At 61.3% G+C, this 10,421-nt stretch overlaps 1 protein-coding gene across 1 annotated transcript; it reads right to left on the minus strand.

The window, feature by feature from the left end:
• Nucleotides 1-65: 65 nt before the first annotated feature.
• PLCD4 (phospholipase C delta 4) lies at nt 66-9,754 on the minus strand. The gene is made up of 16 exons (XM_055812246.1): nt 9,653-9,754; nt 7,306-7,358; nt 6,796-6,954; nt 6,179-6,407; nt 5,808-5,937; nt 5,010-5,241; nt 4,403-4,604; nt 3,945-4,089; nt 3,316-3,468; nt 2,808-2,948; nt 2,262-2,418; nt 1,813-1,929; nt 1,357-1,535; nt 1,056-1,191; nt 813-962; nt 66-681 (listed from the first exon to the last, which is right to left on the minus strand). Exons 2-16 carry the CDS (start codon nt 7,328-7,330, stop codon nt 575-577), a joined length of 2,262 nt encoding a protein of 753 aa, XP_055668221.1. The 5' UTR covers nt 7,331-7,358; nt 9,653-9,754; the 3' UTR covers nt 66-574.
• Nucleotides 9,755-10,421: the final 667 nt, after the last annotated feature.

Below are 10,421 nucleotides of genomic sequence, written 5' to 3' on the forward strand. Positions count from 1 at the left end.
CCACAGGGAAAGAGTGCAAGCACAAATCCAGCTCTCCATCTCTCCCCAGCACCACCACACCCAGACTGCCTGTCACCAAACAATTTATTAGGTTGCTCACAGAGAAAGGACAGGGCAAGGGTTAGTTGGGGCTGTGATGGGGGTCCTGCAGGGTTGGGGGGTTAGTGAGGACCGATTCTGCTCCCAGCTTTGCCCAGCCCTGGGGTTTGCTGGGTTCCAGCCTTGCTCCCCTGGCTGCAGGGGACCAGCCCCTGAAGCAGAGCCAGGGCACCGTGCACTCTCTTTCCTCCTCCCTGCAGCGAAGCTATGCCTGTGGGCCAGGGCAGGATACATGTTGGGGGCACAGGGTGCTGCATCAGCACAGACCACGTGCTCATGCATGGGAGACAGCATCCCAAACCCAGGAAGGGGAGGTCAGCACCTTTCCTAGCCCTCAGAAGCTACTGCAAAGCGGGGCACAGCAGCAATGACAATACAAATGGCTCAAAAGAGGATGAATGCAGTTGGCTTCGCAGCCCCAGCCACGTGGGGCCTGCTCTATGGCTTCCATCCAGGTCGGGCTCACCCCACGAGCTCAGTCCTGCTCAGGGCCAGGCGGCTCGGTGATGCGGATGTGGACAAAGAGTGAAGAGGGTGGGATGCTGGTGCCATCCTTGGAGAGCAGATGGATGTGGCGGTAGCCTGCAGGGGGGACAGCAAGGCTCTGGCTGACTTTTGCCCTTGACCTGACCCTCTAGCACCCAGCTGAGCCCGACACCCTCGTGGGGCTGCCCTGCCGGCCCCACCACCACCACCAGGCAGCAGCCACTCACCTGGTTTGATGTTGGCAAAGGCTAGGGTGAACTGGCCCACAAAATCATTCCTGGAGGTTTTGTCATAATCCTCCACCACAAAGCGGACGAGGGCCAGCTCGGGCACGTGGAGCTGGAACTGGAGTGTCTCATCCCAGCGGGGGTTAAACCCTGGGAAGGGAGAGTGTGTGCTGGGAGGGTGAGGGAGGGCAGGGACTGGCCACATGGGCACAGCGGGGTCCCTGGCACCACCGTGGGCCTCACCATTGTTCTCGATGTACTTGGTCTCCTGGCGTGCCTGGTCTGCAGGGACCCCGTGGATCTCCACGCGCACCAGTGGGTCGATGATAGCTCCGTCCTTGCTGTTGGCCACTTTGGGCAGCTGTTGCCCGCTGATCACCTGTGCAAAGGGGCACGGACCCCATGAGCCAGGGAGCAGCTGAACTGATCTGCTTGGAGGCTGCATGGCTCCAGCACGCTGCCCAGTGGTGTACCTACTCATCTGGGACCAACAGGGAGCCCAAGGACACTGTCATGGCTCCCCGGGGTCTCCTTGGTCCTGTACCTGGATTGTCAAGGTGATGGGGCCAGGGCCCTCCCAGCTGTTGGGGTCACTGGGATTGAAGGGAGTCTCCTCATCCCTCATGAAGGGTGGTTTGAGCACATAGCCGCAGCGGCCGTTCTGGCTAAAGAGCCCATCACACAGGTCCATCTCCATGCCAGCTGTCTGGAAGTTCAGGGCCACTGGGAGAAGGTGGCAGGGAAAGAGTTCAGGGCAGCTTGGAGAAACCATGACCTGCTTGGAGCTGAGAACCAGCCTGTCCCCGTAGCCAGAGATGCGGGGCTGCACAGCGGGACAAGGCACCAATGCCCGGGTTATTCCCAGGGCAGAGCAAGAGCAAGAGCGTGCGGCCAGACCTGGTTCCAGCTGGGGTTGCAGCTAGCACCAACATGAGTGTTGATGGTGCATGGGACCCAGGGCATCTCCCCAGCCCACATCCCTGAAGCCCCCTGGCCATACCGATCTGGCACCCCACGTTCCACATCTCCTGTGGGCTGTAGTTGGAGGAGTCGGTCCGCATCCCGCTGGGGTAGATGCGTGTCAATTGCCAGGCATTGTGGCGGACAAACTCATTCCCTAGGGATGGAGCGTGAGGGGCTACTTGTGGGGTCATTCCCTGGCTTGCACAGCCACCCATGTGTGCTGCCCATCCAAACATCATCCACTCACCCACTAATTCTCATCCCTTTCCCCTCCCAGGAATGCAGGCATCCTGCCTTGCTTCCTAAGCCCATAAACCCCCCTCACGCACTAGAGTTAAAGCCCAGGGTACAGCCCCACTGGACCCCCCTTCGCCCTGGGCAGGGAGGGAACCCTGGTGTCTGGAGGCTCTAGCCCTACAGCTGAGGAAGCCTCCTGCCGCCTCCACTTGGCCCAGTCCACTGGTGCCACTGCCCCCTCCATCTCACCTGCATCCCGGATGAGCTTCCTGGCCTTGGCCTCAGCAAGGGAGGAGATCTCGGAAGGCCGGGAATGGCTGCGGGCCTCCTGGAAGCCCCGGAAGGACACGTTCTTGCAGTAGACAACGCAGTCAGACAATGCCTGTGCCAGGCTCTCTTTGTCCTTCTGCAAGGCAGAGCCACGTTGAGTCCCTCCTGATGGGAGCACCATCCTCCAGCACTCACCCAGGACAGGGGCTGTAGAGCCCAGGGCAGCCAAGAACATCCAGGGATGTGCTAGGGTGGCAGCATCCCCACCATGGGTAGCCTTCCTGCCAGGAACAGAGCAAGCAGGGGACCCACCCAACATGTTGAGTGGCACCCAACATATTGCCACCACAGGGATGCTATGCAAAGAGGAGACTGGTGTGACCAGGGGCAGAAATGGCTGTCCGCCCTGCCTGGTGATGTCCCTGCAGTCTCTGCCTCTCCTCTTGGCACTGGGATGTCACCACAGCCCATAGCTGTGTCCAGGGGCTCACTGCTCCCAGATGGTCCCCAGCCCAGGCCACTCACCTTTGCCCTCCGCCTCTCCTCCTCTGCCTCTGCCCCATTGTCATCATCAGATACATCAGGTGCCTCATCCCCTGGCCCATCCAGCATGTCCTCCAGACGCCCAATCTTCTTCCCCTTCAGCAGGATCTTGTGCTTCAGTTCCTGTGGGGTTGGGTATAGACAGGTAGGCACCTTGGGGTGCCCATCTCCTCCATGGGACTTGCTGTCCCCTGGGACCCCACACTGTTAGGGGCCAGCACCACCAGCTCCGTTCAGCATGCAGGAGGGGATGAGGTAGGAGGGCTCTGCCCTGCTGCCTGGCTGTGCAGGACATGGGAAGACAACCTTGGGGACAACTTTGGGACCATGGTGAACATGAGGACACAGTATCCCCAGTGTTCCCAAGTGCTCCAGTAGAGCAGGACAATGCTGGGGCAGGGGTGGCCTTTCCTCTGGACAGCAGAGCCACCTCCTCACCCCACTCCCAGGCAGGACAGTGATGCCCAGCACGGACGCACTCTGTTCCTACCTCTGGGGACGGAAGCTGGCTGGGGACATGCCCATCCGTGGTGGTGGTGAGGAGCTGTTCCCCCAGGATGGACTTGAGCTGCTGGGCCAGGACCTCCTGCTGCTCCATGCTGCAGTGGTTCTCCAGGGACAGGATCACCGGGTAGTCTGAGGTCTGGGGAGCAACATGCACAGCTGGAGATCAGACTTGGTGGGGTTGGGGAGCTCTCACAAGGGCTTTGCCCAGGCATGATCAGTGCCCGCATGGAGCCCCTTGTGTGTCTTTATATCCCCTCGAGACCTTTATACCCCACCAATCCCCCAGCATCCCCCATATCCCATCTCATCCCCGCATCCACCAGGCTCCATCTCACCCCTGCACCCCCAGCAGACCATGTCTGCATGCACCCATGTGCCCTCGCATGGCATGGCGCAGGGCTGTGGGTCAGACTCCCCAGTGCTGTCCCCTAGGAAGGGACACAGCCACCCTTCTTGCCTGTGGTGGGGTGAATCCTGCTGCAGCACCAGGCATGTGAATCTTAGAACCACGAGCCCTCGAGAGACCTATCACTGCCCCGAATTGCAGCCATGTCCCCCCTGACCCGCTGAGGGACACTCATGATACCCGGCACCTGAGGAAGAATGCCCTACCTTGAAGGCGTACTTCCCTAGGGTGCTCACCACCTCCCGGAACGGGATCTTGGAGGTGAAGGTGTGGCCGTGGTACACCATGGGCTCCCCATTCGGCCCGTCCCAGCAATCCACCTCCAGGCACCGGCAGCCCCGTTTCAGAGCCCTAGGGTTGTGTTGTCACCCCTGGGACCCTGCACTCAGCCAGGGCACCAGCCCCCTGCCCTCCCCTATGCCTGTGGTTGTCACCCCTACAGGGACCAGGGGACAACCATCAAGGGTGGGGATGCTGCTGCATGCAGGGCTGGTAGAGATCGACTCAGCATCCCCCTTGCTAAGCACCACATGGCATGGCTGCATGGGTGCTGGCCCATGGAGGAGGCAAAGGAGGTTCTGGGTTTGCCCCATGGAGCTGCCCGTGGCATGGCACTGGGGCAGGAGGGTACTGGGCAGCAGCCAGTAGGGACCAGCCCCTTTACCTGATGTAGCCCTCAATGCTGCTCTGGCCCCGGATCTGGTCCTCTATCAGGTAGGTGTTGTGGGAGGAGGAGATGAAGTAGTGACAGAGTGGCTGGCTCATGTCCTGCCACAGTGCCCGGTGTTGGGGGTTGAAGATGGAGCCCTCCGGAGAGCAGAGGTACATGAGGAACCCATCAGCACTCAGCACGTGGCGAGCCCGGGCTGCAGGTGGAGTGGGAGGCTCAGTGACAGCCAGGGACCCGGAGGGAACAGGATGGGGGCAAACAGGGCTGCTGGTGGCTCCTGGCATCCCCAGCATGGTGGGCACAGCTTCTGCCAGAGGCTGAGGCACAGGGAGAGATGCCTCAGGACAGAAACCTTGGGAAGGTGAGCAGCAGACCCCAAAGCCAGAGCTTGCACCCCATGGATGGTCAACCTTCTACACCAAAATGGTCCAGGAATGGACCAAAAAAAGGGAAACTGCACCCAGATCACACCACAGTAAGTCTTCCCCCTATGCCCATCCACAGCAGGATGGGGATGGGGGTGACCCTGCCATGGGGCTGTGGGTCTCAGCCCCCTTCTTCCCCCCATGCAGAGCACAATGATGTCTGGGCTGGCTCTCACCTGTCTCCGATGGTTCATACTTGTCGATGAGCTCCATGGCCAGGTCCTCTGTGTCCTCATCCTCCAGCTGCTCCTGCCGCAGGAAATCCACCAGCTCCAGCAGTGTCAGCTTCTTCCCATCCTCGGAGAAGTCCTGGAAGAGGCTCAGCACCTCCTCACGCTGTGTGAGGGCCTTGTAGAAGAGCACAAACTCCTCCCCTTCCAGCGTCCCTGACTCCGACTTGTCAGCAGCCTGCAAGGGAGCTCACTCAGCATCCAGCCAGTGTAAAATGGGGTGTCCTGGCCACACCAAGGGGCTGTGGGGGATTCACCCACCCCCAACAGAGGGCACAGAGACTCCACGCCAGCAGCAGTGGTAGGCATCAATTGATGCATGAATGGATGGATGGATTGGCAGATGGAGGGTTGGTGGGGTGGGATGATAGATGGATGGGTCCGTGGATGGAGAGATGGACAAACAGGTGGAAGAACAGATGGATGGATGGATGGGTGGATGGTTGGGTTGATGGGTAAATAAATAGATGGCTGGTTAGCTGGGTGGACAGATAAGCTGCTGGACAGACATATGAATGCGGGGAGGAACAGCTGCATTGGCTGCTTGGGTTGACAGATAAATGAACAAATGGATGTTTCTTTAGGTAAACAGGTAGTTAAGTGAACAAATGGATGAATGGATGGATGGATGGATGGTCAGACGGACGGACAGAAGGAAGTGATCACATCCTTCTGCAGGAAGGTGTTGTGCAGCTTGTTCCAGCCCCTCCCCAGCCCCTCCAGGCCCTCAGGTGCAGTGCTTGCCTGGAAGAGCCGCAGGGCATGATCCTCGTTCATGTCCACATTCATCATCTTGAGGAGACGCTGCACCTCCTTGAAGTTCATGCGTCCATCCTTATTCTTGTCGGCTTTCTGGAACCAGTCACGAATCCATGTGAAAGAAACCAGGGCAGATGTTAAGGGAAAGGACCTTGGCTAAGAGAGATGGCTCTGGGGAGCATCAGATGGCCTCTTTTCCTTTTTCTGTGGGCTCTCCCTGCCCTGATGCAGATGGTGAGACCCAGAAGACGTAAGCACATGCTGGGGCAAGGCTGGAGATGCAGGGCCTGGGGAATGGCCAGACATGGGAGAAGGACTGGGTGTGAAGTGCAAAATGGTGCCTGCAGAAAGGATATTGGTCTATCTTCTCCCTTTGGTCCATGCTGGTGGCCACCTCGATGAGCTGGCGCAGGCCCTGGACCCAGCACTGCGCCTCCTCTGCTGAGCCAGCAATGAGGTCCAGGTTGCCCCGACGGCCGTAGAAGACAATGGTGAAGCAGCGCTCAGGGGGGAATTCCTCAGCCAGGCTCTGCAGCACCTCCGACTGGTGCCCTTCCCGCACCGTCTCCACATCACTGATGGAGACTGGGGCAGATGGAGGGGAGGCCTGTCTGAGGGGGACGAGGGCAGGGGGCACTGCCCACAGACAACCTGTCCTTCCATCCATCCCTTCTTCCATCCATCCAGCTACTTATCCACCTGCTCCTCTGTTTGCCTGCCTACTCCTCTGTAGGCATGTACAAGTGGCACGCCAGAGCTTCCACTTGTACCAGCTGCAATTTCGACTCAGCCCTTGTGACTCATGCTGAGGGCAGGAGCAGTATGGGTGAGAGAAGCACGCACACAGAGCCTGTCTTGAATGCCCCAGCACCATTTGCAAGCATGGCTCCAAGGATCTTCATACATTCACATCCCTGTTCACTCTGAACCCTACTGATGGCCCCACAGCCAACACACAGCAACTGGTACTCACAGGCAGACTCAGTTTTGCCTGTCCTCTTGGACTGGTACCAGATGGTCATGCAGTCATCCTGCAGCTTGAAGTAACGCTGCTTCTTCCAGCTCTTGGACTTGACTTTGCGCATCAGTGTCCCTTGCTGCATCTGCTCCAGCGTGTCAGTGAGCTGGATGCCTGGGGGCAGCATGGGCTACATCACTGAGGGCAAGGGTATCTGGGCACTGTGCCCTGGTACCTTGCTCCCTCTTGCCTCTGGAACCCCATGTGGTCCCTCAGTTTGGGATGGAGGAGGGATGGACCCCAAACAAACTCCCTTTGCCACAAGAGGGGCAGAAGGTAATTCCCCATCGACCCTTCCCATCCACCCTCAGTGCTGCCAATCCCAAATCTCAATGTCCATGGGAGGGTACGGATGCTCCTGAGTGTGGCTGAGCTGAGAGCTCAACCCACCGTCCAGATCTGCCATGGCGTAAATCTGGATGGTGGTGCCCTGCCCCTGCCCCTCCCCACCGCCGGGGCACTCACGGGCGTTGCACAGCAGCGATGCCATGGCTGTGCCTCTTCCACGCTGGTGGCTGCTGGGGAAGGAAGAGAGAGGACAGCTGGTGGGAACAGGACGGACCCCCGCACTGCACTGGTGGGCTCCAACCATTCCACATGTGTAGGAGGTGCATGTGCGCCTGTCTGTGTGCAAGCACACCTGCGCCTGTCTCCTGCTGGGTTCCTTAAGTGTCGAGTTCACCCCACTGTGCTCATGAAATATTAATTGGTGTTACCAGGAAGCCGGAGCTCGAAAGGTGTTGGAGGAAAACAGAAATACTTGAGAGCATGGCCAACCAACAGCCCAGCAGGTACTGGAGCCCTAGTGCTCCCAGGTCACTGCTCCCAGGGGAGAAGCAGCCCTGGAAGCCAGGAAAAACTGTTGTGGGGGTGACCAAGAACAGCCCCCACTACCTGGGAAACAGCCCCCAGCCAACAGATTTGGCAGCAAGGGAGGGGCGAGGCTGTGAGAGCAAGGAAGTGGGTGCAGAGAAATGACCCGCAGCTCCCCCAGCCCGTTCTCCCCAGAGAACACCAGCACCCAGGGGCTGTGACTGCACCAGTGGCCATACAGGGAGCGCACTGCGACGAGTGGGACTATAAATACGACTGGACTGACAATAAGGCTTTGATTAGGCTGTTAAGACTTCAATTAGACTGACAAATTGCTGCATGTGCCTGTCACCTGGGTGCTGGAGCTGGGCCCTCGAGGAGCAGAGGCCTCAGCTGGTGGGCTAGGATTTAGGTGCAGGAGGGGATCCAGGGGTCCCTGGGGGCAGAGGACCCTGTGCCAGGGCACAGGGGTGGCAGTTGTACCCCAGGCCTCTGACTCAGCACAGGCACCGGCCGTTCGGGGCCGAGAATAGCCGGTGCTGTCAGTGTGCAGACAGCTGCCAAGCCCAGCTGCCAGACCCTCACAGGCTCTGGGGCCAGATGATGGCCGTCCCCGGCTCAGTGTGGGGATGGCCAGGCAGGTAGATCCCTAGCTGTGGCCCTGCTCCTGGGGGACATGCCAGACATGGGGCTGGCAGTGGCTGTTCAGCTGTACCCAGGGCACATAAGGACCCCCTGTCCCCACTCTTGGGAACCTCACATGTTGCAGGAGACACGGAGCAGCTAAGGTGCCATGCCAGCTACCTCCCAGCAGTGCCCAGTGCAGGGCTGCACGTCCCCAGCAGCAGCCCTTGTTGCAGGGCTCAGACCACAAGGACTCGCTGCAGTGCCTGCATCCCCCCACATCCAACGTGCCAGGGGGCACCAACCCACTGGCCCAGGGCTTGGGCTGCCTGCACCGATCTGCCCTCTCTGCACCCCGCCATGCATGTGTGCAAGGTGGCAGCGTGCAAGGGAGCTGCTTGCAGCCCCCAGGCCTGTAACCACTCAGATTTTGGAGCTAAACTGATCTCCCCCAGTGCCAGCCCTTCCAGGCTCCCGGCACAGACCGGGCACATCCAGCCCTGCCCCAGCCGTGGAGCTGTGCCTTCCGCACACACAGAGCAAAGAAGAGACAATCCCTGCCAGCACGGGGAAGATCCCAGAAGCATGGATGCAAAGACACAGCTGTTGGCTCTCCCCAGAGCATGAGAGATGCCCCGAGCCCAGGGCCCCATGCAGCCCCCCTCACCCTGGTCTGAGTTACGCTGTCGAGAGGAGCGGGACAGGAGCCAGGGCACAGAGAAATCCAACCCGAGAGCTTCCCGCAGCACAGCCGCCTCCTGCCAGGGACAGTCCCAGCTGCCCGAGCACACGCTGAGCCACTGCAGCTCCTCTCCTGGAGGTGACAGTCCCCCAGCAGAACCGGAGGGCCGGTGGGTGTGAGCGCTCCCCAGCCACTCCAGCGCGGAGCTCCCCAGCAGAATTAAACGCCGCCATGGGGGTGGCCGTGCCGGAGCTGGAAGGGACATGCCTCCCCTCGCCCCCCCCCCCGCCCCTTCTTGCTGCTCCGGTGCGCACACAGCCTGCCCGCGCCCCGGGGCTCGGCTCAGCCCCGCACAGCGCTCCCACCGCCCCAGGGCAGGGGCCGGGAGCATCACCCGTGCCGGGGGGCAGCTGCCGGGGCCAGAGGGGCTCGGGGCGGAGGTCAGACAGGGGGCCCCGGGATGGGCTAGCAAAGCCCGGGGGATTCAGGGCTCGGGGAGGGGGGACAAGTGACGCCTGAAAGCGAAGGAGACAAAACCGCCAGCTCTTCTGGCCCCCACCCCGCGCCACCCCACCCGTGCAGCCGCCTGTGGGGCAGCGCTGCCCGAGCCCGGGGTCCCAGCCCGCCCCGCCACCCCTGTCCCCCCGCAGGACGCCCAGTTGCCCCGCCAAGGACCGGGCCCCCGCCCCGTACCCGCTCTCCGGTGCCGTGCCGCTCCGCTCCGCCGGTGCTCCACCGCCAGCGGCCGCACGGGGCCGGGGCTGCCCCGGCTGCCCGCCCCTCGGCAGCGGCAGGGCGGCGAGCCCGCCCCCGGCCCCCCCCGCCCCCCGGGACGCCCCCGGCCCCGCACGCCCAGCAGCCACCGCCTCTCAAGGTCGCCTCGGATTAAGGTCACGCGTCTCCCGGAGCCGGGGGGGTGGCGGGGCCGGCAGGGGTGGGAGCACCGTACAGGGCACCCGTTCCCATCCTGTCCCTCCCCAGACCCGCTTGCACCCAGCACAGCCTGACCTCCCCATCCACGGGGCACAGAGCATCCCCAGCGTGTCGCTGTCCCCGTCACAGGACACAGTGGCCCACGGGCACTCCCAGGGCTGGGAGAGCTGCAGGACCCGAAGAGCAGGGCACAGTTTGAGCATCCTGGTGCAAAACGTCCACAGGGATCCAAGCTGGGTGCAAGGACAGCAGGGCAGGGACCAAACTTGCCGTGGCCGATGCTCCAGCAGATGTGGACCCTGGGCAAGTGTGGCAGCGAGTGCTCTCCCTGGCAGGGTCTGAATGGAGCCGGGGTCAGTACTTGCACTTGCTGCCTTCCCACAAAGCAGGATAGACCAGCACCTCCCCTCCAACACCCCTCAACGTTATCTGCTCCAGGAGAGATGGGGTGCCGCAGGGATGCGGGCAGCTTCCACAGCTCCCACTAGAAAAAGCCACACTCTCTCCCCAGCTCATATCCCCAAGCTGG

Source organism: Falco peregrinus, chromosome 8 (assembly GCF_023634155.1).
Source record: "Falco peregrinus isolate bFalPer1 chromosome 8, bFalPer1.pri, whole genome shotgun sequence".
Taxonomy (NCBI): Eukaryota; Metazoa; Chordata; class Aves; order Falconiformes; family Falconidae; genus Falco; species Falco peregrinus.